The following is a 25680-nucleotide window of genomic DNA, read 5'->3' on the forward strand; positions in this document are numbered from 1 at the left end:
CGAAAACCAGCGGTTGTGATGCGGGCGGGCAGAGGGGATCGGCCAAGGTGGCATCTGGGCGTGTGGGGCCCCTTCCAACTGTCATGCCCTGACACTTCCCCAGGTGGGTGCGCCTGGCTTCTCTTTAGTGGGCGGCCCAGGCTGGGGCTCCAGCAAGTGGGGAGGGGGGTTCTGGGCAGGGAGCTGCTGTCAGCTGTCTAAATAAACAGCAGAAAACAGAGCTGCCTGGCTCACTTCTTGGGGACGTGTGGTTGGGGAGAGTGGGAATCTAGCTTGCTCCTGGCAGGGAGGAATCACCAAGAGGGCCACACCCTGGGGCTGATAGGAGGAGCCCTTTTGTGGCCCCGCCCCACCTCCCTCCCGCTGGCTGCGGTGCCCATGCACACCAGCCTTCTCGGGTGGCCTCTCCGACACCCCCAAGGACTGTCCCCACTCACAGCCACAGTCTGTGCAGCTTTTATTTCAATCAGGAAGTAATCAAATCTATATACAGTCTAAAAACAGTAGAAAAGGTGAGTAAAAAGGCCCACAGTCCATCTGGGGTGGGGATGGAGAGTGGGCCGGGCGAGCATCGTACCTGGCACCCAGAGAGAGGGGCTGGGCACTGTCCTGGCAGCGACGATCACAAGGCCAAGCAGAGGGAGGCTCGCCGGGCACAGGGCAGGGAGGGCACTGCCTGGCCTGGTGAGCCTGCCTGCCTGTCCCTGCAGGGCAGGCAGGGACCCCCCCCCCCCGCCCCCCCCCGTGGCCAGCCTGGATGGGACCGGCCTGGGAGACCGCAGAGGAAGCCAAGACGGGCCTGCACTCTGTTAGCACGTCCAAACCTGCAGAGGAAGGGCTCTGTTTCAGGTGCCCCTTCGGCCACGCTGCCTCACCACCACCTGCCATGCACACTTGCCCTCCAGTGCCCCCTGCCCAGGGCCTCTAGTTCCTCTGCCCCTGCCCCCTGCTGCAGGTGCGCAGTCCCCCGGGAAGGCCTGACCTTCACAGTGCTGTCCACAGCGCCTGAGAAGAGCCGGCCCCGGGACACAGCCAGCGCAGTCACACTGCCCTGGTGACGCAGCAGCGTCTGCGTGCAGATCATGTTGTCCATACTCCAGACCTGGGGGCACACGGAGCATGAGCGCCCAGCCAGCCCAGCTGCCCGCCCGCAGCCTGCCACCGGCGCTAGGCCAGCACACACCCTGAGAGACCGGTCGTAGGACGCGCTGAAGACTTTGGTCTGGTCTGGCGTTGAGATGACTGCCAGGGCATACACGGTGCCAACGTGGCCCGTCAGGGTCCGCACCTGCTCCTTGGACTCGATGTCCCACACCTGACGGAGAGGCCCAGGCAGGTCAGAGCCACAGATGGGGGAGGACAGGGGCCCAGAGAGAAGCCCCGGCCCTAGTCGCCCGCCTTACGTGGATGAGGTTCTCGTAGGTGCCACAGACGATGTGGTGATTCGTCACAGCAATAGAATAGACGCTGCCGCCAGACGTCTGCAGGACATGGATGCAGTCGAGGGTCCGGATGTCCCAGATCTACGGACAAGCTCAGGCCACTTGGTTCCAGGCCGGGCACCTCACCCCCAGGGCCTTGGAGGCTTTGGACACTGTGAGCAGCCCACCCATCCCCCAGGAAGTGTGTGAGGGCCTCTCTGCCCCGGCAGTGAGGGGGGCGGTGGAGGCGGAGCCCCCCCGGAGCAGGCCTGGGCGGTGACGGAGGGGCCTCCCCAAAGGACCCTCCCCCCACCGGGCCTACCTTGATTGTCTGGTAGGAGCCGCTGTACAGGTAGCTCTGGGCGGCCACCAGGGCCCGGACCCAGTGGTTGAGACCTGTGAGCTCCTTCTTCAGCTTCAGTTCAGTGCCCACGATGTCCCAGACCTGTGGAGGCGGCCATGAGCGTGGGCTGGGGGGGCACTTAGCCGGCACCTTGATGCCCCCCCCCCCCGTGTACACACAGTGCCACGCCTGACCTTGATGGCCTTCAGGGACCCGCTGAAGAGCATGTTGTGTGAGGAGACCAGCGTGCACACCGGGTTGTCGTGGGCCCGGATCGTGTTCACCTTCTGCAGGTTCTGGATGTCCCACACCTGGTAGGAAGGAGGACAGAAAGCCTCAGGCCCCAGCGAGGCGGCATGCCCGGGGTGCCCAGAGCCCGCACGCCCGCCGCAGCCCCACTCACGATGATGGTACAGTCCGCCGAGCCACTGTACAGCTTGCACCTGGGGGGCGGGGCCGCGGGGTCAGGGCGGCACATGCTGCCGTCCTCGCTGGTGCCGCCGGGCCGGGCCGAGCCGAGGGGCAGCAGCCAGAGGGCCCGGCAGCTCAGGCCAGCGCCAGGGACGCTCCTGCCCCCTCGAGCCCTCGGTGCTCCTGTCCCGGCGAGGGAACCTTGGGAGTGGAAGCCCGGCCCCCACCCCCTGCCTGGCAAGCGTCCAACAGTGAGCTGGGAGGTAATGACCCCCGTCAGCGCTGTTGGCCGTCAGCCGCTGCTTTCTGGGAGTGAGCATCTGTCTCTCCATCTCTCACGCTCATGCCCACGAAGTAAAGCCTCATGATGCGAGATAGGAGGAAGGTCTAGAAGGGGCTACCCTGGGAGTGAGGGGGTAGCGGGGCCAGCGACTCGGTGGTCCTGTCCCTGAGCTGTGCCCAGGGCTCTGGCTACAGGCCAGCGAGGTGCCCGAGGCACCCCAGGGCCGCGGCTACACGTCGAGAACGTGCATCTTCAGAGCAGGAGGGCCCGTGTGCTGCCACCTAGCCATCCAGCCCTGCTCAAGGGTGAGAGTGCCCCCCAGGACGGGCACACACGGCCATGTGAGGACACACGTGGCCGCACAGGCTCGAGCCCCTGGCCCACGGGGTCTCCTGTCCCTGGCCCGGCGTGGGCACCGTGGCCGGGGAGGCGTACGTGCGCACACTCACCCTTGGATGCACAGCGCCAGCACGATGCCGTCATGGCCCTCCAGCGTCTTCTGACACTTGTAGGTGGTGCATGTGTCCCACACCTGCAGAGACCAGGGCCACGTGGGTCCCCACAGGGCCAGCCCAATGCCGGGGGCAGCAGGGTGGGAGTGGGGCTGGAAGGTGTGTCGCCCGCAGGCAGGCCAGGGCTGGCAGAGGTTGGCAGGCGTGCCCACCCCCGAGGCAAGACCCCACTCACCTTGATGGTCTTGTCAGAGGAGCCGCTGAAGAGCAGGTCCCCCATGGAGTAGACACAGAGACACCAGACCGGGCCCTGGTGGCCCACGAAGGTTCCTTTGCACTTGAAGATCTGCTGCGGATCGTAGGCTGCGGACATGGGGGGAGCTGGTGAGGGCCTGGCGGCACTCAGGGGCAGCGGCAGGGGCAGCAGCAGGCCCGTACTCACATCCTAGGATGCCCATGTTCAGCCGCGCGTTGATGTGGGACAGCTCATCCTGCCAAGGCCAAGAGCGGAGGGCCCGCTGGGTGTGGCTCCGGGCCCCCCGCCCCCAGGCCGGGCCAGGCCCGGACAGTGCAGGTGCAGCAGCAGCCTTCCCCGGCACGCCCCTAACTCCAAGTGCGGCCAAGCCTCCTGCGGGGGCCCAAGCTGAGGGGCAGTCCTGTGCCCCCCTCCGCCCACCCTGCCCCCTGCACTTGGCCCCCATCTGCTGCTCACGTTCAACATGGACGCATCCCTCCGGAACTCCATGAGGTCCTCGCTGAGCTTGCTCTGGTTTTCGTCTAGGACATCTGAGTGGCCAGGAAGACTGCGTCAGGGACCAGGAGGAGGGGCTGCAACCCTGCCTCTCTGGGGCATGCCCTCACCGAACTTGAGCTCCAGGCTCTTCTCCAGCTGGTCAATCTTCTCTGAGAGCTTGCCCAGCATGGAGCGCAGGAAGGCGATCTCCTGGTCCTTCTGGGCCAGCGCCACGTGCATCTCGTGGAAGCGGTCGTCTGTCTGCTGCAGGAACTCCTTCAGGCCCTCAAAGCGGCACGTCTCCAGGTGCGTCTCATAGGTGTCCTGGTTCCCGATGAAGGTGCACCTGGAGGGACAGGATGGCTGCCCTGTCCACCTGCTCACCTGCTCACCTGGCGAGGCCCTTTCCCCAGCCCCCCTAGCCCCAGGATCTCTCTCGAGTCCCACTTCTCTGCCACGATCCTCCCCACGCCTGCTGCCCGCCCATCCGTCCTGCCACTGCTCAGCACCTAGCAGGCCGCTTTGTAAGGAAATCTCGTCACTTTGCTTCTGCTCAAAGCTCTTCAGGGCTCTCCCACAGCCGTTGCCAGCCTCCCAGTCCTGCCTCTTCTCTGGCCCACCGCACCTCGGCTCTCCCCTCCACCCGTGTTGGCCCCCACACTGCTCCTTGGCTCACACACACACATGCATGAGTCCTCAGGGCCCACCGTCCCTGACCCCCCGGCTCCCCGACCGCTCCAAGCCCTCTGCGCTCCTGGAGGGCTCAGGTCTCTCCTTCGCGGCACCTGTACCTCAGTTTGTATTACACAGCTGGTGGTGTGGCTCCCGCTAGGGTCCATCTCCCTGGGGACCCTGGCTGTGTCCCCAGCGCTCAGCACACAAGTGGATCTCAACAGAGGTTTGCTGAAGGAGGGACTGTGAATGCCAGCCCAGCCGCCACCCCCCCCGCCCTCCTGCCTGCCCGCCACCGTCCCAGGGCAGCCCCCGCACGCCCACCCCCGCCCACTCACCCGTACTTGGAGTGGGGACACTTGATGTGCTCGCACTCCTTCAGGTGGGCCTCCAGGTTCATCTTGAGGAGGGGTGGGCAGCTGGGGTTGTTAGGACATCGTACAGGCCTGTAGTCACAGCTGTTCTCGTGGTCCCTGGGGGGGGCAGGGCACCGCGGGCTGAGTCCCCGGAGGCACCGTGTCTCAGCGCCCCTGGGGGGTGGGGAGTGGGGGCCGAGGGGGGCACTTACTTGCGAGCGCTGAGCTTGATGGTGAACGGGCACCCTCGGGGGTCCACCTCAAAGACGGGGGGCTTCCCGCCCCCTGCTACCCGGCAGCCGTGCCTGCAGTGGATGAAGAGCTCCCCGATCTGCTCAGCCACCGCAATGTTGTTCACCACCACCGTCAGCTTGGCGTGGTCCACGGGGCACTTCTCTGCAGGGGAGGACATGCTGACCCCACGGTCCACCTGGCCACCCCCAGCCCTGGCAACTCTGCTCAGAGCGCTGTGGCCGGGCTGTGCTGGGGTGGGAGACTGAGTCCTGGTGTGGCAGGCTTGGAACATGCTCAGTGGATCCCCCTGGGTGGATCCCCCCATCTACCTGCCCCGCTGAGGTGCCTGAAACAGGAGGGGTGCACAGCTGGGCCACCAAGAGTGACCACTAGGTGAGTAGGAGGTGATGGAGCCTCTCAGCTGACTTAGGAGTCTGGGACAGGGTGGAGGGAGCTGGGAACAGGGCACGGAGAGGAACCAGCCCTGGGCCCAGGCGCCAAGGCCTGGGACGGTGAGTGGGCAGCCGTGACAGTGAGGGCAGCTCTTGCCAGAGACAGCAGCCGCTGAGCCCCGGGGCCCCTGAGCTGTGGGTCTCACGGCTCTGCCCATCAAGGTGTGGAGCCCGGCCTGCACGCACCCGGGGCTGCTGCTGGGCCAGGACTAGAGAGAAGCCAGCACGTATCAGGGGCACCATTGGTGCTGGGCGTGGGCTAGGACCTCCCTGGAGGGACCCACCACAAACTGGGTAATGAGGTGGCCGGGCCTGGGTCTGGGAGGGCCTTACCTGACTTTAGGGCGCATCTCCGACAGAACGTGTGCTGTGGAGACAATGGGTGGGCTTGCGGCATGGCCACGGAGTTGCCCCCTGCACCTGTGTCCCCTGCAGGGCCAAGGCTCTGCACCAAAGGGGCCGGTGGCCCGCCTGGCCCCGTGAGGGTGCACAGGTCGTAAGGGCCGGGCAGGGCGGGCCGGGGCGGCCTTACCCCACACGTGGTGATCACGGGGTCCTTGAACACACTGCAGCAAAGCTGACAGCACAGCTTCACCGAGGGCTGCTCGGCAAACACCAGCGGCTCCTAGAACCGGGCAGGGCAGGCTGAGAGTGGGGCCTGGGGGCACAGACGCAGGCGGGGAAGGAACCTCAGCTGCGGCGGGGCCCAAGAAGGGCCTGCTGAGGCCTGGGGCTAGGCCTGAGCTCGAGGGGCCTGGGCCGTCCGCGCGTCCTGTCCACCTGCGATGGGGACCGGGAAGGACCCCACATGGGCTCCTCCCTCACTTCCCAAAGCCGTCCTGGGGAGCCCCTGGGCTGAGACGTGGGAAGAGCGTGCCTGGGGGACTAGACCGCATCACCCCCTCCCACCAGGCCCAGGGGGAAGGTGCCGCTGCGTCGTGGGGGGCCGCCCTGCCGTGGCGGACACACCTACCGGTTCCTCCTCCTCCTCAGGCAGCGAGAACGTGGAGCGCAGGGACATGCTGGACTCTGAGTGCAAGGAGCGGACGGAGATGGCCGAATCGGAGCGGCGTGGCGTGCTGATGGGGGGCTGCGGTGCACAGGGGCAGGCAGCCCGTCAGCCGGGGGGGAGGGCAGGGCCCCCCCCCGGCCCTGGCAGGCGCTCCCTTGGCCCCACAGGGCCACCGCGTGTGCCCGGGGAGCCGGTGCGGTGCCCAGGCCCCGGCCTGCCCAGCGGTCCCGGCCCTGTTGCTGGGCCACCCGCGCACGTCTGCCAACTTTCTTTGTGTAAATGGAGAGACTTCCTGCTATTCAATTCCAGGAGGACACGCTCGCCTGGCCTGCTTCCTGCTTCCCGTGAGGGAGTGTGGGCTGCACACGGGGCGCCTCCATCAGCCAGTCCTGGGCCGGCCTCAACACCCGGATGGCTAGAGGAAGGGACGGCTGGCGGAGGCTTCGGGGCTCCGGGTCCCCTGGGGCTTGGCTGCCCATCAGGCTTCCCTGGACGGGGATGCTGGGCCAGGCCGATGAGGCTCCTGGGGAAGGCAGGGACGCCCCCACTGAACCCTGGCCGAGATGCTGGAGCAGGAGGGAGAGCCATGGGGGCCTGCCTCTGCCTGAGCCGCTGAGGAGGAGGATCTGGGTGGGGCCCCGGGTGGGGGTGCTGCTCCCCCTCCCTTCTTGACCTAGAACCCCCAGCGGAGATGCTGTAAGAGCCACTGCTCCCCACGCTCCTCCTCTAGCACCCAGAAGCCTCCTGCCTCCACACACAGCCCATGGGCCCAGCCGCCCCGTCCCAACCTCTGTGCGAGGCCGGGAAAACCCCCTCCCCACCAGCCATGGGTGTCAGACGTCATGGAGACTGAGGCAGGTGGAACCAGAGGGAGTGGGGCGCAACGTATCTGCTCCCTGCTTCAAGAAGGCCTAGTGTGGCCTTCAATTAACTAAATAACTAAAATAGCTAAAACGTTTAAATAACTAAAAACCCTGTGTTTCTTTGTGTTAAATAGGAAACCAAGGCCCGGCAGCCCAGCATGTGAAGACTTGGGTCCTGGGGGGCTGGGAGGGCAGGAGAACCAGCTGGAGTCCACCAGGCACACACCAGCCGGATCTCGCGAAGGGAAAGCAGAAAGCATGGGACAGGTGAGCGGCAGGAGGGCCCGAGTCAGCCCCTGGCCCAGGGCAGGACCTCCCCTCCCCCAGCAGGCCCAGGGCCCCAACAGGCAGAGAACAGCCACGGTAACCCTGGCCACACAGCCTGGGCACTGACGGCCAGCCCCGACGCTGCCCCGACCCCCTTCCTCACTCTGCAGTGCCCGAGGCAGGAAGCTCTCTGGCTCTCCCACAGGCTTCTCGTGCCCGGCTCGGGCCGCCCACCCTCCACTCACCTGCTCAGGCCTCCTACCTCCACCCGGCAGCCCACCCACTCATCCTTACTCAACAGCAGAGGCAGCTTTAAAAATGGAACTCTGATCTCGTTCCCCGCATGCCTGAACCTTCTCTGGCTCCCATGGCTCCAGCTTGTGGGCCCTGCACCCCCCCCAGCCCAGCTGCCCTCTCTAGCTGCCTCTCCCACGCAGTCCAGCCATGGGTGCTGAGGCCTTAGGGTGTCCGGACACACCAGCCCTCAGCCTCCCCAGCCCACTACACCCTGCAGACCTTGGCTCGCGGCATGCCTCGCAGCTGAGCCTCCCCCTTCAGCTACTCCTGGGACCTGGGCCTCGGGAAGGAGGACATGGCAGGAGGCTGTGGGGAGAGATGGTCATGGCACAGACCTACCATGCTGTCCTCCTCATCCCGCGGTGAGTAGGCGAGGGTGCTGGAGGAGGACGGCGTCCTGCGGTGCTGTTTGTACGTGCTGGTCCCATCAGCTGCCAAGAGAAAAGGGTTGGGATGCCATGAGTGTGGGCCACAGGGGCATGCCTGGCCCATCATGGCGGGAGGTGGGCCCCCTGGGCAGATGGGCCCAGCAGGGGCAGGGGCTGGGCCTGACATGGGGCTAGTCCTCTCCAGGTCTCCTTGCCCCCACCCACTCCCACAGCCTCCTTGATCTGAGGGCCACTGGGCCGGGGCTGGGCTTGTGGGCAGCTGGGAAGCCCGTGCCCCCAGCAGGGACCTAAGCAGGGCAAGGGCAGGAGCATGAGCTGGCCCGAGCCCCCAGCTAGAGCCCCAGTGGCCCAGGAAGGGAGCAGCCCCCAATAGGCTGAAGGAGGATGGAGGGCTCTTCCCTGTGCCCAGCGGAGGCACGAGGCCGACACCTGAGTGATTACACTGGAGGCGGCTTGCTTGGAGCTCGTCTCCTTGGCCCTCAAGGAAACCCTGTCTGGGGCGGGGTGGGGGGGGGGCTCTGATGTCCTCACGCAGGAGGAAATGGAGGGACAGAGAGACCTGAGGCCCCTTGGGACTGGGAGACAGCCCACTGTTTGGGTCCACTCATCTTCCACCTGCTCCCATGGCCAGACCTGGAACCAGCCTCGGGCCTTCTCAGCCCCCTCCACGGAAGGTGTTGGTCAGGGGTCCACATGGGAGCCAGAGAACCTCCCTCACAGGCCCTGCAGGCGGTAGCCTCAGGCCCCAGCCAAACCCAGACGTCACTAGCAGACCCAAAGACCTGGGTTCATGATTCAGGCTTTGAGCAGCTGCCCTGGGACTGGGCCTCAGTTTCCCTATCTGTAACGTGAGGGGCCAGATGAGGCAATTGTGCACGCCCAGCTCTGACCCATCCCTGCCACGGATGGGGTGGCTGGTGGGGCAAGAGTGGGACAGACTGCCGTCGCGCCTGACCGGGAAGCTGGGGACGCCAGGACGGGGAGCTCGCAGCTCCTGACGGGCCGAGGCGTTCGGGAGGGTGCCCTGGGTGCTGGGATGAGTGGGGACGTTCATTTTCTTTTCCTCAAAAGAGAACGTGTAAGAAGAAAAAAGGGCTCTTTCAGAGCTTCAGGCTGGGTCCCCCAGTATGAGCACGCGTGCCACCCCACTGGCGGGAGCCTTGGGGAAGCTGAGAAACTAGCCACACAGCGAGGAGCAGTAAACCGAACCAGCAGAAGCGCACACTCCGTCCTGAGCCCCCTGCCCTGACGAGAGAGGCCACAGCCTCTTGGGTGCCCTCGCTGGCTAGCTCCTGAGGCCCTCCACAAACACACGGCCCAGCGGCGGGACCCAGCAGGAGAAAGGACCCCGTGAGCACTACTCATCACCCATCCGTGCCCTGTGTGCTCCCCAGTCCTAGCCTTTCGGGTCCTGCTAGGAGCCCGGGGTGAGGATGAGCCAGGGCTCACGAGAACAAGGGGAAGGATGGGTGGGGGTGCCGGGAAGTCGGGGCAGCCCTCCCCGGAGTGGGAAGGGGCAAGGCCCTGAGAAGGAGGGGTGGGGGGGTGGCAGGGTGGAGGAGGAGCAGGGAGTGGGAATCCCGCCCGCTCCCCAACACCAGCACCCCACTCCCGCCCCACCAGGAAGTGCCCCACAGACCCTGGCGTGGGGGGGGGGGCGCCCAGATTCTGCCCAGCCCAGGCTGGCCCAGGGCTTGCAGGCTCACCTTTTGTGATGGTGGTGACAGCCGAAAAAGCAGGCCCAAAGGTCGTTTCCATTCTGGTCTGGAGAGAGAACGCACGAGACTTGGCACTGACCCCCGAAGAGGGTGGGGACACACATGGGAGCATGCACGGACACACTCTCCCACCGCCGTGCCCACGTGCAGGCGTGCATACACGGGGACACCCACCAATATACGCGGCACAGCCCTCCCGCAGGCCCTCCAGGTGGGGGAGGGGCTGAGCTGGAAGTTCTGCCGGGGGGGCCCTCCACAGGGGGCCCCACACCCATAAGGCCCCCTCTTACCCCAGCTGCGACGTCTGGGGTGGGAAGGTTGGTAGGCCCCCCGGAGAAGCGGTTGTAGCGGGCGTTCTTGCCCGAGCTCATGCTCTAGAGAGGCATCTAGGGTCCTTGGGCCGCATGTCCTGCGGGGGAGCACAAGGGATGGCTTTAAAGATGGTGGCCCTGGCCCCGTCAGGTGGCCTGCTCTGGCTAGTCCACGACGGGCACGCTGCGGTGGCAGGGAGGCTGACAAGGGCAGACCCACATGGGCAAAGTCCCTTCCCCTCCCTCCCGTCCCAGGTGTGCACAGGCCCAAGGGAGGGAGGAGGCCCTGGGTGCAGTGGGTACTTGGCTTTACCCTCCTTCAAGGCCTAGCCTTCTAGAAAAGCCACCAGCTCTGCCCCAGGGGTGGAGAGCCCCCATGGTGCTCTGTCTGACCGTCTGGGTCTGAGGGCAAGTGTCCCAGGGGCCAAGGCTGGGCCATGGTGTGGCACACAGGGTGGGATCAAGCCGTATGCCTGCCTCCTGCCAGGGTAGGGACAGTCGGGCCCTGGATAGCCCCAGTCTGGATGGAAGGACACTGGCCACGCCCCAGAGAACCTGTCAGGGACACACCTGGGGCCTAACACTCAGAGCCTCATCACACAGATAAAGCCATTTTCAGGCAGGGGGAGGAGGTGAGAGCCCTGACTTCTGACCTTGTGCAAGTCACCTACTCTGGAAACAGGGGACACCCTCTCACTCCCCAGCTGTTGACTCGGGACTCGCGGGCTGAGGTGGCAGGGAGAAGGCACAGTGAGAATCATCCTGGGCCTCCGAGAACCGCCCCCCGTACACCCAGAGAGGGGCCTGGCTGGGCCCCAGGAGGGCTGGCTATTAGAGAGAAGGCACCAGCTAGCTGACCAGATCGTGGATAGCCTGGGGCGAGCTGCTCCATTGCCAGGGCAGCGCCCACCTTCCCAGGGGCCCTCCCAGGGTCAGGGTCTCCTGCTATGGCCCGGAGTCAGCTGTAGCCACAAGGCCCCAGCTTGGAGCCAGGCTCCCCCCGAGGAGGAAGCCACACACCCAGGACTGCTGCCACCTGGCATGCATGAGCTCTCTACCCCGGAAGACCCCTGAGCAGCCCCCTGGGATGCCACACCACGGGCTCATCAGCCGCCGCCCAGCCCAGCCATCAGAACCAGCGTCAGCAACTCCTGAGGAGGCCCCTGGTCCTGCTCCTCTGGGGCGGGAGGGGGCGTGGCAGGCCGGGGCCCACCCTGCAGTTTGAGGGCCCCACCGGGCTGAGAAGAGCTCCTGGTGGAAGGGCTGCTGAGCCTCCCACCCTGTGGGAGGAGGCAAGAGACGCGCTCTGCCCCCACCCGGTACGTGTACGGCACGCGGCTGGCTCCAGCACCTTCTCCACTGGCCCCGGTGACCTGGCACAGCTGGCCACGTCTGCCTCACACACACACCAGAGCTACTCAGTGGTCCTCCAAGCCAACCTGTAGGTCCATAGGGAGGAAGCTGGCTCTCAAGCCTTGTGTCCCCACACTGAGCTCCTGAGCTGTCACACACACCCCTATCTCCTCTCTCTCCCACCTGCCCCTTCAAATGTCACCGGCAGTGCCACTCTCCCAGTCTTCTAGCCTCAGGCCTCCGTGGGCTGGCTCTCAGCTCCTGAGCTGGCATGGCCACAAAGTACTGCCCCCCGTGCTCAGAGTGCCCTAGGGGTCCGGCTAGATAGGGGGACCCAAGAGGTGGGCCAAAGCCTCCCCCTCCTGCCCACCACTCCCCCTGCTGTGACTCAAGGGACTTGGCTGTGTGTCCCAGACCAGGCTGTCCAGTGGCTTGTCCTCTTGCAGGGGCGAGGCAGGGGCTCCTGGGAGTGGGCAGTATCAGGCCCTGGGACAGAGATGTGAATACGGTGTGTCCAGGAGCCCCACCTCCAGCCCCGCTGCTGTCTCTATGCTAAGTAGGAAATCTTGGGGGCCACCCTGCTCGGATGAAGGCCACCCTGGCCAGGGTGAGGTCCAGAGCTCGGACGGAGGAGCTCTAGGATTCACCTCTCGGGAAGCCTAAGGTTGGCTCCAGCCTCAGCACCATTGGGCGTGCTGGGAGGAGGGTGGGGGTGGGTCACACGGGGGTGGCTGGCCCACACTGACCTGGATTTTACAATCCATCTGCTCCCTCTGCTGCAAGCTCCCAAGGCCCAGAGGCCCGCTGTTGGCTCCAGGCAGCCAGGACCCCAACAGGGACTCCCCCCGGGACCGCGGCCAGCCCGCCAGCCCCCGTGGGGCCTGTGTGCGTGCTGCTGCAGTCTGAGAGAGCGGGCGTCTGGCTCTCCCTCCCTCTGAAGTGAAGTAAACAGAAAGGCACGCAGGACTAGCAGGGCAACATGCAAATCGGCTGGAAAGTCCCCTGACGGCCAATAGCAGCCCTGGCGGCAGACACACAGGCCTGGCCTAGCCAGGGAGCAAAGCTGAGCAAGGGAAGGAGGGAGGGAAGTGCTTCCCCGTTTACATGGGGTGGCATGCAGCCCCAGCCAGGGACCCCGGGGGGGGGGCGGGATCCGGGCTGCAGGCCACCGCCCCCCCTAAATGTGCGCCCCTGAACACAAGGATCAGATCCTACCCTAAGCATTGTGGAATTGAGCAAGATGCATCGAGCCTTCAGCCCCGCTCCCTAGGGGCTGCATTTTGCAAGAGTCTTCTCTGGCATCCTTCAGCTCTGCAGGCCCAAACCCCGGAAACACAACAGCACAGCTCCTCACCCCCCTGGCCGGGCCCAGCTCTGCTGGGGGGTGTGCCCCAGCCCCCGAGGGGGTAGGCCTCCTCACCACTCCACCACCGCCTGGCAGACAGGGAGCTGTCAACTAGACAACTGGACTCTCCCAGACTGGGAAATGCTGCGGGCTCAGCCTGCCAGGCACAGCTGGGGTGGGAGGAGGGCGAGATAGGACATCCCCACAGCTCCCCGCCCCTCCCCAGCCAAGTCCCCACCCTGCCTGTTCCAGGTGGCTCAGCAGAGCCCACGGGAGGGACGTGAGGATTCTATCTCTTAAAGACTGAAAACCGCAGGTCCTGGTGGAGATGGGTCTGCCTGCCTCAGGTAAGGCTGGTGGGGGAGTGGTGCCCAAGGGCGCTCAGGGTCAGTGCAGAAGCAGTCCCCCTGCAACCCCTTGCTTGAGCCTAGGGTCAAGGCCCAGGGATCTCTGTCCACCCACGTCCATGTCCAAAGGGCTTCTGGGGCCCTGGGGTACACTCATTGCCCAGGGAGGAACTAGAGATCCACCTATCATGCCCCAGCCCCTGGACTTTTCCACCCCCAGCTCCTCTTTGGGAAAGCCCCCCACCAGCCCCCTTCTCTGGGCAGCTTGCACCAGAGGGCAGGCCAGCTCCCTGGGGAGCCCCTACCCAGCCCATCCCCTGGACGGAGGCCAATAGCATCTGCTAAGCCCTCAGCCTTGGGGATGTGGGACCCAGGCCCCCCCGGTTTGGTCCGTGCGGCTGGCAGACAGTGGAGTGGGCAGTGCCCGCTGTAAATGCCGGAATCCGGGCAGTGGGGGTGGCCGGAAGCAGGTCCCACTAGGGCCAAGCCCCGCCTTGAGGCAGCTCCTCCAGCCGCCCCAGGGAGTGGGCGTGGTGGGGTCTCCTGAAAAGCCCGTGCAGAGCCAGCGACGGGGTAGGCGTGCCCTGAAAACCCCATCAGGCCACACATCTGGTGGTGATTGCTCCAGGGGGGAGCACTGGTGGCTCAGGACACCTCAGCCCTGCCTGGCACAGAGCCGGGGGTGGCCGGCTGGGCTACAGCCAGAGCTCCAGGCCCAGCCCCTCGTATCACCCACGGACCACCCAGCCCCTGGGTGAGCCCCTGCCCAGGGCCCCCTGGCCAAGCCCAAGCTGGGCTGCCAAATCCTATAGAAACAGGCCGGTTGCCATATCAAAGCCCCATATACTTCCTCCAGCTGCTCCCTGATGTCCCCTTAGTATGTCTTTTCCATCCCAAACAGGCAGGGTGTGATGTCAGGGATCCCCTCAGCACCTCAGTAGGCCCTGGTTTGAGGCCTGCCCGGCCTCCCTTCCCTCCCAGCACGCAGCCTGGGCCTCTGCCCTCACCCGCCATCCTTGTCTCTGTACCCACAGTCCTAATCCACAGTGGCCTCAAGGTTGCTGGACTGGACACCTGCTGTGGCCTCCTCTCCCAGGGCTCTGTGTCTTCACACTTCCCACCTAGCCTCTCACCTTGCCTATCCAGGTCCAGCACCCACAGGCCCCTCTGCTGGAGGGAGAGCATCCCTCCTGCTCCACCAGCCTGGCTTTAACCCCCATTCAGCAAGGGGAATGCCTTCACCTCCCCACCCGCCCCTTGGGGCCAGACTCATCTCCTATGCTTTCTCTCCCATACAGTGGATGGCCACGTACGAGCTGCAGACTCAGCCTGGGGGACTTTCCTATCTATGATGCCTGGAGAGCTTCCCGGAGGAAGGGGATGGGCGGATCCAGAGCAGGGAGAGAGCATTCTGGGGAAAGGTATTTGTCCTCCTATCTCAGCACCTGGCTGCAGGGGCCACTGTTACCTTTCACCAGACAGCCTGGGACAATCTTCCCATCTGTGCCACTGCTGCCAGAGTTGGGCCAGACCCTGAGCTGGAGGGAGGGTGTGGGCAGGTAAAAGTGGCCCCTATAACCAGCTGCATTCCCCTGGCCCTGCCCCAGGCCGCCCCCCACCCAGGAATCTAAGCTTGTGGGGACAGGTCCTGGGCCTCTGCCCGAGAACCATGTGGCAGTACCTCAGGCCCAGACTACAGCTCCAGGCCGCCCTGGCTGTTTCTCATCACGCCCTGTGTGGTTTCTGTCTCCCTGCCTTCCTCTTTCTGGCTTCCCTACAGAAGCTGGGAGTGTATACAAAGTCACAGGCCAGAGCCTGGCCTGGACATGCACCAGCCCACGCCACTGTCCACCCCATGCCCTTCCAGCCGGTGCTGCAGCACCCCCACTCCTGCCTGGGTCCTCTTGGGGTTAGTCCACTCCCCCAACTGGACTTCCAGTCAAGTACCAGGGGGCAGCCAAGTACCAGGTCTGCCAGTGACATTAGCACCAGCCCCCAGGGCCCATTTCCCCCTTCGTCTGCCCCACCTGACTCCATGCTCCTCCAGGGAGCAACCAAATGCCTTCTGCTGAAGGGCCAGAGCAGAGCACAGAGGACGGTGGAGGGCATCTGTTGGAAGTGGAGGGGTTGGCAGGCCCCTCTACCAGGGTTCCTCCTGCGTAAGCCAGCCAGAGGGCCCGGTGAAGTCCTAGGTGCCCACCCAACAGCAAGGTCAGGCCAGTGGTGACTCAGGTTCAGAGCAAGTTATGTCCTGCTGACACCTCCCAAGGCTAGACACATGCTGGCCCTTCATATATATGCTTACGCTGACCCCTCCAAGTGTCCTTTATGGAGATGGAACAGCATAACGGTCAAGGCCACGAGTGCTGGACTCGGACCTGGGTTCAAATCCCGCCTCTGCTGCACAAAGCTGCGCGACTTTGGGCAAGCTTCTCAACCTCCTGGGCCTTCGATTTCTCACCCGTGAAACGGAGCGGACATGCCCACATCTGACAGGAACTGTGGAGATGGCTCTCGAGGCAAGAGTCAAGGCTCTGCCGACAGCGGCCCCTCTCTGAGATCGGAAAATGGAGCTGAGAAGCTATCCCAGCACTTACAGCCTGCAAGAGGCCACGCTGGGGTCAACCGAAGGCCTGTTCCTCTCACTTCCTCTGTTCTGCCGGCAAATCAAGGAGCCCACCATGCACTGAAGCCAGCCCCAGGCCAAGCCGAGCCGGGCGGTGGGGGGGTGCAACCAAACCACAGTGCCCAGGCTGCCTGAGGCCACCCAGCCAGCGCAGGCCCTTCAGCCACACCTCTCCCATTTCCCAAATTGTGCGTTCCTGATCCTGCGGCCAGGTTCACACCCACTGCAGGCCAGTCCCCATGCTGGAGAGAGGGCCCGTGCTGACGGCCAAACGTGAGTCTGACCCGGAGAAGCTGCAGGGCCCGGGAGGAGAGGCAGACAGAGGCTCGGGAGTACTAGTAAGCCCCATGCAACCTGCCAAAGGCACTTTTCTGTGGGTTCTTGTCCCAGCTAAGTCAACACTTCAGACACTGATCTGTTCCATTCATTTCCAGAAATACTGTGACACACAGCCACAGCACGGGTTACTCCACAGTGACCCCTCCTTCTCAGCCGGTTACCTCCCTCATCCAGGCTGCCCGTACCCCTGCTTCCCCTGAGATGGAGGTTCTGGCTTCCGGGGAATAGTGCAGCGATACCCTGTAGGAACCATGAGCCACAGGGACTGGGGATTCCATGGAGAAACGGGAATGCCCAGGGCAGCTCAAGTAGGGATTTACGACAGAGAGGTAGTTTCTGCTACACAGGCCTCCACGAAAGGGGTGTGGGAAGGGAGAGGCCCAAAGAGAAGGAATGAGGAAGAGAGAGGCCCCATGCTTGGCAAAGGCCAGGGGGTGGGCAGCCCCCAGGAGAGGAGCACTGTGTGTGCATGGGGAGGGGTCTGTGGGATGGGGAGAAGGGTGGACACTCGGTCTGGGCAGCCCGGAGCTCTAAGAAAGGGAGGCAATAAAGTAGGGTGGAATCTCTGGCCGTCGTCTCTACCCCTGTCCTGCCAAAGCAGGGTGAGATCCAGCACAAATGCAGACTCAGCCCCAGCTGAATGCCCCGGCCTGGTTCAAGACAACCAGAGCCTCATCTCCCACCCCACTCTCCTCTACACACAGGCCAGCCTCCTTACTCTCTCCTGCTTCCTCACTGAATCTCAGTTCTTCCTCCACACATAACCAGGGGCTCTTCACTAGGCTTCAATCTGATGCTGGCTCTCCTGTGTACAATTCCTGCCACCCTGCACCCTGGTCTGGCCTCCCGGACTCGCCTCTCACCCCTCTGCCAGCACTCACTGGCGCCCCAAGCCGTTTCTCCCGCGGGGCCTTTGCACATCTTGCTCCCTCTGCCAGGCATGCTCTTCCAGCAACTTCCCAAGACAGGCTGCTTGCTGGAGGCACCTCCCCCCTCACCAAGCCGCTCAGGAGCGCCCAGCACTCCTTCTCAGCGTCCTGTTTCGTAGCACCCATCACAACTCCTCAGGATTTTGTGTGTACTGTCAATCGCTCTCTGCTCTGGATCACCAGCTCTCAAGCGGGGGGGCGGGGGGGGGAAGGGGGAGGGGGAGCGGGGGTAGGGCAGGATTTTGTCCCCCAGGATACGTTTGGGAATGTCTGGAGGCATTCTGGGTTGTCACGAAGGGGGTGGGGGAGGTTACTGGTATCCAGTGGGTGGAGACCAGGGATGCAGCTCAACATCCACCAAAGCACAGCAAAGAATGCTCGGCGAGAAGTGTCAACAGCGGCGGGGTTGAGAAAAGCTGCAGGAGAGGAAAAGCCCACGAGAACTGGGTCCCCGGCGGCGCTCCATGCACGCAGGAAGGAGGAATGAATAAGGAAAGGGAGAATGGAGCGACCGAGCGAGTGATGGACAGACGCGGAGACCCCGGCCCGCGTCAGCCCCGCCCCCCAGGCCCGATCCCTCCGCGAACCCCGACGCGCCCACCGCGCGGCCCCGAGGGGCGAGCCCGGGCCGGGCGCGCCGCGCGGACACTCACCCGCCCGCGGCCGCCCGGGAGCGGCAGCGCCACCCTCCCGCTTCATCGTGCCCCCGCGGCCGCCGGCCGGGAAAGGGACAGGACGCGCGAGCCGGAAGCGCTCGTGCGCTACGCCCGCCGGGACTTGTAGTTCTCGGACTCTCAATGCCCGGCCGGCTGCCTCACGCGCGGCTCCTCAGAAACTACGACTTCCGGCGGCTTCGACGTCGCGGGGCGGGATTGGCAGCTTTAGAATCACTCTATGTTGCAGGTCGGAGTCTGATTGGTTATGTGCAGCTGTCGCTCAGGGTGACGTTTTATGGCCCGTTGCGAAAAGGAGAAGCTTCGCGGGTCGGGACCGGGAGACGGAGCGTATCAGCGGCAAGGGAAGAGGGTACTTCCGCCAGGATGGCCCAATCGCAGTGGTAGGGCAGTTTCTATAAAAGCTTGAGCCTTGCGCCCTCCATTCTTTTGGGATCGAGTGCGGGTTTGGCGTGTTTGCATTTGCTGGTGCCATACACCAAGGTCATGGGCGCCCTGGGCCCCGAGTGGGTTTGAGGGGGTCCCCCAAGTCTGCAGGCCCGCCTGGCCCTCTTCCGCCTCGGTGTTGTTCATGTTTTTTGCTCCGCCCTCCCCACCCCCCCCCCCTCGTTGGGTCGGAGAAGCCCGAACCTCCAGACCTCCATCTCCCGGCAGGTAAGGCTGGGCCGGGCCTGCTCTCCCCTAGGCAGCTTCGAGCCTGTGATGAGTTGCTTTTACTTCTGACACCTCGTATGAAAACTGCACACGCAGTCTGATTATTTTGCAAGACTGAGGCTTCAGGGTGCGCCCCCATGACGGGGGCGGGGGCGGCTGGGTGCGAAACTATCTTTTCCGAAATGGGAGTGGGCTTTTGTCTACATTGTGGCCCTGTCTGCCTTCCAGGGCGGTGGGTGACCCGGCCAGAGGCCGTGAACGTGAGTCGACGTCAGCCCGGAGGCCTGGTGGTAAGGCGGGAGCCCGTGTCGGTCTGGGAAGCGCTGAGCAATAAAGCAAAAGTGGTGAGTTGATTGGAACGCAGGTGTCTTTCTTTTCACACATGTCTGCATCCCATAGGACCCCATGGGAGCACTGGCTCAACCCCGGGTAGTCTTGGGACAGGGCAGAGGAAGATGGATGTTCGTCCGGTGACTTCCCCACTGTTGGAACTGCCTTCTCCATATTTCCATATAAGGCCAAAAATACTGGGGTTTTTTGGCCTGTGCCTTGGGTAGGTCAGGAACTCTTAATAATTTTTTTTTTAAGGTTTATTTATTTATTAGGAGGAGGGGCAGAGGGAGATAGAGAATTTTTTTTAAGATTTATTTATTCATGAGAGACAGACGCAGAGGCAGAGGGAGAAGCAGGCTCCCCGCAGAGCAGGGAGCCTGATGCGGGACTCGATCCCAGGACCCTGGGATCCTGACCTAAGCCGAAGGCAGTTGCTTAACTGACTGAGCCACCCAGGCGTCCCAGGAACTCTTAATTCTTCACTAGCGGGCCATGGAGCACTGTTTTTTTATTCCATTGTGTCTTGGGGGGAGTGGACATGAATCACCTAGGCTCCCCCATGCTCCCTAGACACCATTGGGGTTCCAAGCAACCTAGTTACAGCGGGGGGGGGGGGGGGCCACCCCCCGAGTGTTAAAGATGATCCGTACTTTGCCGAGGGGCCCAAAGGGATTTCTTTGAACAGAAGAGAGAGGCAGTCCAGAAAACACAACTTTATTCACTAGGACTGAAAACAAAGGCTCTTAATCTAAAGACGGACTTCAGGATTTGAGTACAACAACGTGAAGTGTACTACCAGCCCCCTGGCTTGACCTCACTAAGCACAGGCCTCGGTGGGGCTGGCAGTTCTAGTTTCCCTGACATTTCTGTGATTTCCCACATGCTGTTCGTCTCTTACAAAGCCACAACCTTGGCATCCTCCAAGGGAGCATGAAAGGAAGACCCTGTTGATGCTGGAACCAGAGTCTCCTAGCGTGTGAGCGGGGAGCAGGTGGCTCTGATCCTTGGGGCACAAATGCATGGTATGGTTTGCGGTGAAGCCCTCGGTCCCAGGCACGGGCAGGAGTCCTCCCTTTCCCTGCCTGGGCAGCGTGTGCAGCTGAAGACATGGCTTTCTCTAAGGGGTTAGGCACTGTACATGTGCTGGAACGGTGGCCCAGCCTGCAAGCTGGGCGTGTCCAGGAGGGGGCAGCAGAGTGCCCCACGTGGGCTGTACATTGTGAGGTGCCCCGTCCTGTACTGGAGACCCTTGCTTTTCCTTCAAGGCCCTCAGGCAGCAGCAGGTGAAGGGGGGTGCAGACCCACTGGCTCCTTGAGGCCTGTTGGGCCTGAGGCTCCGGGAAAGGCAAGGCTCCATCTGGGAGTTCCAGGATCGGACACCCTGGGATTGACTGCGGGATGACTAAATCCAGGAGTCCCTGTAAAGCCTCCATCCAGCCTTGCAGGGCCCTCCCAGGTTCAGGGTGTGCAGCAGGAGGCTCCTCGGCCTTCCCTCTTGACATAGTCTTGCAGCCTGAAGTGGGGTTCGCTGGGGGCCTTCGTGGAGCGCTGCTTCAACTCCCTGTGGGGCAGGGGTGACCATGGAACAGAGTGGCTTCTACCCCAGCAAGGAGATTCAGACTCCAGGTCTAGGGGTGGGGTCTTCTGGTGACTGCCAGGACTTACTTTGCAATGGCTGTGAAGGCCAAGTCTACATTGAGGCCTGTCTTGGCGCTGGTCTCCATGAAGGGCAGCCCGTACTCCTGCAAACAGCTGGTGGCAGCCAGGTGGCAGCCTGGTGGGGATAGCCCAAGTCCTGCAACCCCAGGGACACCCCTGGCCACCCACCCTACCCTGGCTCACCTTGGCCAGCTTCTCCCCATCCTCCCTCTTGACCGCACGCTCCTGGGCAGAGTCCACCTGGCACAGGGGTCTTGGTGAGAGCTGGCCCAGGGCTTGCCCGCTCCCTCACCCCCCCCTGTAGAGCTAGGGAGGAGAAGGGGGGCTGGGGCGCTCACCTTGTTCCCCAGCAGCATAAGCACCACGTCATGCTGGGCATACTCCTGGATCTCGGTCAGCCAGGCCTGTGGGGGAGAAGCTGAGACCAGCCTAGAGGCTGGCACTCCTGCGTACCCCTTGTCCCTCCAGGCCACACGGCACAGAGGGCCTGTGTGGCTCTGGCTAACGGGAGGGGCCCAGAAGTAGTGGTCCCCGTGCGAGGCGGAGTACCTTATCCAAGGTGTTGGACGGAGCTGGAAGGTCCCCAGACCCCATCCAGCTCACAGGCAACCTGAGCCGCCAGAGGGGCCACCGTTCCCTGCTGTCAGTGGGGTCCTCCAGCCTCTGGGACCCTAACGCCCCCCGGCCTGCCCCACCACCAGGAGGGAACCACTGACCTGGATATTGTCAAAGGAGGCCTTGTTGGTGACATCATAGAGCAGTAGCAGCGCTGGGGGCAGAGGGCCAGTGAGGACAGCTTCCTGGCGCCCACAGCCTCCAGCCGGCCTGCCATGCTCACTCCCAGGGCACCCACGGAGCACAGCCTCCGCTTCCTGGGGCTGGCGTCCCGCGCCCACAAGCTCACCGTGGGCGTCGCGGTAGTAAGCATGGGTGACGCTGCGGAACCGCTCCTGGCCAGCTGTGTCCCAGATCTGCAGCAACAGGCACAGCCCGGAGTCAGGGCTGCTGGTCTCTTCCCCTCACTGCCCCCGCCCCCGCCCCCCACCTCTCACCTGCAGCTTCACCTTCATGCCATCCACATCCAGAACTTTGTTCTGAAAGACAACCAGCCAGCTCTGCTGAGCCCAGCAGCTAGGACAGTGCTGCCCCCTGGTGGGGGGCTCCCGCAGTGCAGGCCAGGACTGAGCCTGAGCTTGAGCTGCCCCTGGCACGCCCCCAAATTCACTCATCCTGTCTGCCCCTCAGCTGGCTGGGTTCTGTCCCCGATGCCCACCTCCTGGTTCTCCTCGTCTGACCACTTCACCTCCCTGTACCTGCAGGTAACCTTTCACCTTAAACCCAAGTCCTGGGATCCGCCCAGCTCTCCCCACCCCCGTGCCTCCTACACCTCCCCCTGGTGAGCCCCACCTAGTGATGATGCCCAAGCCCCTCTCCCACTCAGATGACCATCCTCATGGACTTGCAGGCTGCTGCCCTCCAAGGGCAGCCGTGTCCAGTTCTGGGCCATGTGTGCTCTTTCTCTGTCCACCTCGGAGGCCTGGCACACGGCCCTACCGCCCTCAAAGGCCTTTTGCCACCACCCAGCCCAGTCAGTCACTGAGTCCTGTTGCTCCGGCCCTCCCCCCTCCTCCCTACCCTGCCTCCCCCCGGCGCCTAGCCCTAGTCAGCTTCCCTGCACCCCCTTGCCAGCTCAGGTTCACCACCCACATCTCTCCCTGTACCCTCGCAGACTGCGGAGGCCCTGCCCCAGCCCCTCTGACAGGCATCAGCTCCTCACAGCTCTACACGTGATGCTCCTTTTGCCCAGAGCCACCCGCATGACTTCTGTGAAGTTATCGTGGTGTAACCCCAGGCCCATTACTAACATTCTGTGCCTCGGTTTCCCCATCCACAAAGGGAGATAACCAGGGTGCCCATCACATGGCTGCTTCAATGGCTTTATGAGCTACTACGTACAAAGCACTGAGAACTGTATCTGGCCCAGGATGAGAGCTAAACGCTTGCTCCAATTTAGAAGCCTCTCTTACTGCTGGGACAACAGCTCCCTGAGGACAGGACCCAGTGCAGTAACCACAGAACCCGGAATTCGGCCTGGTACACAGCGGGTGCTCATTGACTGTTTGCTGGTAATGGTCCCCTGGCAGGCCCTCCCAGCTCAGAACTAGTGGCAGGGAGTGGCCCAACCCCACGGTTCTCATCTGCTGGGGTGGGGGTTGGGGGCCTGGTAGCCTCAGGCCCTGGCAGCTGGGACCACACCGCCTCCCTCTTCCCCAAGCTCCTGCTGTCAGGGTGCTTCTGGGTCTCCCAGGAACCAATGGTACAGCCATCTGCCAGGCTGAGAGGAGGCTGGGGGAGGACACCCCGCCTTCACTGGCACCCTTGAACAGGGGTGTGAACCGAGCAGCCTCACCTCCCTCACCACCTGCCCCAGAGCCAAGAGGGAGGTGAGAAGGGGGAAGGTGGGGCCAAAACAGGCAAGGGACCACCTGTCCAGGGCCTAAACTGTCCCTTTCTGGCACCTGAACCCTTACTTCATCTCAGAAGACTTGAGGGGACCTGGACCCCCAAGCAGGGTAAATAATGGCTCCCTAGCCTGGAGGGAGCCCCCTTTCCTGTTCCCAGAATGGGCCTCCCTCCCAGCCTCCCGCCAACTGGGTCTAATTAAAGGGTGAGAAAAATGCAAATTTGGGATTTGTCTAGAACACACCAGCGCCTTGGCAAGGCACTCAGAATTTAGACTGGTGGGTAGAGGTGGGGGCGCGGCTGCTGTGGCCCTTATCATTCCCTGCTGACCCCACAGGCTATTAGGGTGCCAGGGGGGTATGGGGAGCCCCCAAATCCAGGTGCACTCCCCCCGCCCCAAAACCCCAGGGACACAGCCCTCCTGTTGGGGGCAATGTGGGAGGGGGCTCTGGCAGGGGGAAACAGCCAGGTGGGAGCATTTACTGTGAGCTCCCTCACCCAAGGGCAGGGACACCCCCCCCCCAGCTCCCAGAGGGGGGGTATGCCCCACAGCCACTTCTCTCTTAGGTCCTTGGCAGGCTGCCTGGCACCTGTGTACCGTGGGGCAGTGATGTTAGCCTCCCAAGGGAACATGGGCCTTGAGTTCCCTCTGACGGCCACCCCCTGGGGCACCCGGCCCACCCACCCTGAGGCACAGAGTACAGCCCCAGGCATAGGAGTGCTATGCCTGCTTCAGTCACATGCAGCCATCACCTGTCTCCAGGATCCTTAGGGTATCAGGAGATGGGCATTTTGGTGGTTAAGGCATACCCCCTTGACCACCCTGACCCTGAGTGCCAGGTAGTCCAGACAGGAGGTGTCCAGGGCTAATGGAGAGCCAGCTGCCCAGGGGTGTTGTGAGAACTCCGTGAGCTGGTGCGGGGGGCCCAGGGCATGGCTGGGTCAGCTTAGTGCTGAGGACATCAGCCTCCCCTCTCACCCGGAAGTCGATGCCCACAGTGGAGATGAAGGTCCCTGCCAGGAAGGCCCCATCCTTGAAGCGCACGAGCAGGCAGGTCTTCCCCACGCCCGAGTCCCCCACCAGCATGACCTGGGGCGAACAGGAGGGTCCGAGGTGTTAGGGACAGAGGGGACCGAGGTGCTGGCCCACCCAGAGGGGTGTCTGGTCTTCCCTGAGCTGGCATGGTCAGGAGTGGACGAACTGTCCCAGGCCTGCAGGCAAGACAGGATAGCTACGGTCCCTGCCGGCTGGACCTCCAGCTTCCACCTCCAGAAGGTTCGGTCCCCTTTCTCTTGAACACCGGCCCATCTCACTTAATGGGGAGTGGGGGCAGCTGCCTCCATCCAGGGCCCTACCTAACCCCACCCCCAGACCCTGGACACCATGCTTGATCTGGAAGGGGAGCATTTGGGGCTTGGTGGGGAGTGGAGTCTGGAGGTTGGTGGCTGGAGACCTTCGGGGAAGCCTGTGGGGGTCTCTGTGCCAGGGGGCTTCTTCTAATCCCAGTAAGATTCTGGAGGAATTTGCCACATGAGGTCAAATCTTGGCCTGAGAAGGCCTAGGTCAGGTCTGGGGACCCAGAGGAGGCTATCAGGCCTCCCCCTCGTCCACCCCTCCCCCAGCCTGCTGTCAAAGGCTCCAAAACCCAAAGACAGTCTGGACAACCCCTCCACAATCCACAGGCTTCTGCCTAGGCCTGAAGGAGGCCCCAGTGTTCCCCACCCAACTGGTAAACCTCTTCTTAGTCTCCCCCTTCCCCCCAAAAAAGAGGAGACCCACAGACCCTGGGGGTGAGGGAAGGCAGCATATGGGAAATGGTGAGACTGGGGCCCGGGTGAGCGCGGGGCCATTAGGGAGCGGGGACGGAGCACCTGCCAGGTTCGGGACCCCTTGTCCGGCCCTGCCAGCTGGGGCGTTAGGGGGCAGGGCTTGCCAGCTGTTGGGTATCTGAAATCCGGGTCTGACAGCTGTGTGTGTATGCGATGCGCGGTGCCCGCCGTGCGAGCCGCAGGGTGCCGCTCGGGCGGGCTTCCCGCCCAGGGTCCGCCGGGCCCTCAGTCCCCTCCCGGACCCCTCCCCGCTCGGCTCAGGCCGCGCGCCACCTGCTGCGCTTGCATGGGGTGGGGGCCGGCTCACCTTGAAGGCGACGTCGTAGAAGTCGCCGCCGCCAAGCGAGGGCCGGCCGGGCTGCGGGGGCCCGTTGGGCCGCACCTGGGGGCCAGGGCGCGCAATCCCAGGGCGCGCCGGCCGGGACCCGTTGGCGGCGGGCAGCGCGGAGGCAGCGGGCGCGCTGGCCCCCTTGCTCTTGGGGGTCTTCTTCCTGGACATGGCGGGCGGGCGCTCAGGGAGCTCCCGCTGCAGCCGCCGCGCCCCGGGCCGCCCTGCTCCCTGCGCTCGCGGAGCGCGACGCGGACCCGAACCCGTCCCGCGGCAGCGGCGGCGGCGGCATCCCCGGCGCCCCGCTCCCCGCCGCCCCGCCCCCGCGCCCCACAGCCCGCAGCCACTCAGGCCCGGCCTCCCGCCGCCGCCGCCAATGGCCGCGCTGGGGCGGGGGCATGCAAATGAGCCGGCCGCCCGGGGGCGGGGTCACGAGGCCCCGGCACTGCCCTAGGTGCGCGAGGTGGGCGCGCTCTGCCTGGTGCGGGGAGCTCCTGCCCTGCCCCAGGCCCCGCGACCCCGCGACCCCGCACCGTGGCCACCTCCGTGGGGTGGTGGGCCTGTCGCTTCCCCGCGCGCTGTACAA

At 64.0% G+C, this 25680-nt stretch overlaps 2 protein-coding genes and 1 non-coding gene across 10 annotated transcripts; 1 reads left to right on the forward strand and 2 right to left on the reverse strand.

The window, feature by feature from the left end:
• Nucleotides 1–224: 224 nt before the first annotated feature.
• Nucleotides 225–17895, reverse strand: TRAF7 (TNF receptor associated factor 7). 2 transcript variants are annotated; one of them, XM_032425739.1, is made up of 21 exons: nt 17807–17895; nt 10194–10312; nt 9892–9949; nt 8136–8227; nt 6331–6447; nt 5890–5982; nt 5691–5724; nt 4884–5067; nt 4660–4788; nt 3772–3989; nt 3623–3696; nt 3353–3401; nt 3146–3273; nt 2908–2990; nt 2168–2207; nt 1959–2075; nt 1744–1866; nt 1404–1523; nt 1184–1315; nt 983–1102; nt 225–824 (listed from the first exon to the last, which is right to left on the reverse strand). In XM_032425739.1, the coding sequence occupies exons 2-21, from the start codon at nt 10272–10274 to the stop codon at nt 810–812; spliced, it is 2007 nt and encodes a 668-aa protein (XP_032281630.1). In that variant the 5' UTR covers nt 10275–10312; nt 17807–17895; the 3' UTR covers nt 225–809. The 2 variants fall into 2 exon arrangements, with proteins under 2 accessions (XP_032281630.1, XP_032281629.1); XM_032425738.1 differs by having other exon boundaries at nt 226–824; nt 4654–4788.
• A 626-nt stretch (nt 17896–18521) lies between these two features.
• Nucleotides 18522–18604, forward strand: LOC116645710. Its single transcript, XR_004302010.1, has one exon. It is a non-coding gene; the product is annotated as a small nucleolar RNA SNORD60 (small nucleolar RNA).
• Nucleotides 18605–19308: 704 nt separating this feature from the next.
• Nucleotides 19309–25385, reverse strand: RAB26 (RAB26, member RAS oncogene family). Of its 7 annotated transcripts, none has more exons than XM_032425985.1 (9): nt 25074–25385; nt 23916–24026; nt 21526–21567; nt 21378–21444; nt 21190–21242; nt 20812–20877; nt 20657–20713; nt 20480–20566; nt 19311–20375 (listed from the first exon to the last, which is right to left on the reverse strand). In XM_032425985.1, the coding sequence occupies exons 1-9, from the start codon at nt 25263–25265 to the stop codon at nt 20217–20219; spliced, it is 834 nt and encodes a 277-aa protein (XP_032281876.1). In that variant the 5' UTR covers nt 25266–25385; the 3' UTR covers nt 19311–20216. The 7 variants fall into 7 exon arrangements, with proteins under 7 accessions (XP_032281874.1, XP_032281878.1, XP_032281873.1 ...); XM_032425988.1 differs by having other exon boundaries at nt 19313–20375; nt 20480–20556; XM_032425987.1 differs by lacking the exon at nt 21526–21567 and having other exon boundaries at nt 19310–20375.
• Nucleotides 25386–25680: the final 295 nt, after the last annotated feature.

This window comes from Phoca vitulina, unplaced genomic scaffold (genome assembly GCF_004348235.1).
Source record: "Phoca vitulina isolate PV1807 unplaced genomic scaffold, GSC_HSeal_1.0 scaffold33, whole genome shotgun sequence".
NCBI classification, from domain to species: domain Eukaryota; kingdom Metazoa; phylum Chordata; class Mammalia; order Carnivora; family Phocidae; genus Phoca; species Phoca vitulina.

Bases quoted from the DNA above. Each gene is read 5' to 3' on its own strand.
- RAB26 (XM_032425982.1), bottom strand. From the start codon at position 25,265: ATGTCCAGGAAGAAGACCCCCAAGAGCAAGGGGGCCAGCGCGCCCGCT. The intron at 20,567-20,656 runs GTGAGCCAGGGT...GGCTGCCACCAG, and splicing joins ATGGGGAGAAGCTGGCCAAG to CTGTTTGCAGGAGTACGGGC. The intron at 20,376-20,479 runs GTAAGTCCTGGC...CCTGCCCCACAG, and splicing joins GCCTTCACAGCCATTGCAAA to GGAGTTGAAGCAGCGCTCCA.
- TRAF7 (XM_032425738.1), bottom strand. From the start codon at position 10,274: ATGAGCTCGGGCAAGAACGCCCGCTACAACCGCTTCTCCGGGGGGCCT. The intron at 8,228-9,891 runs GTGAGCCTGCAA...TTCTCTTGGCAG, and splicing joins TGTCACCACCATCACAAAAG to CTGATGGGACCAGCACGTAC. The intron at 4,789-4,883 runs GTAAGTGCCCCC...TGCCCCCCCCAG, and splicing joins ATCAAGCTCAGCGCTCGCAA to GGACCACGAGAACAGCTGTG.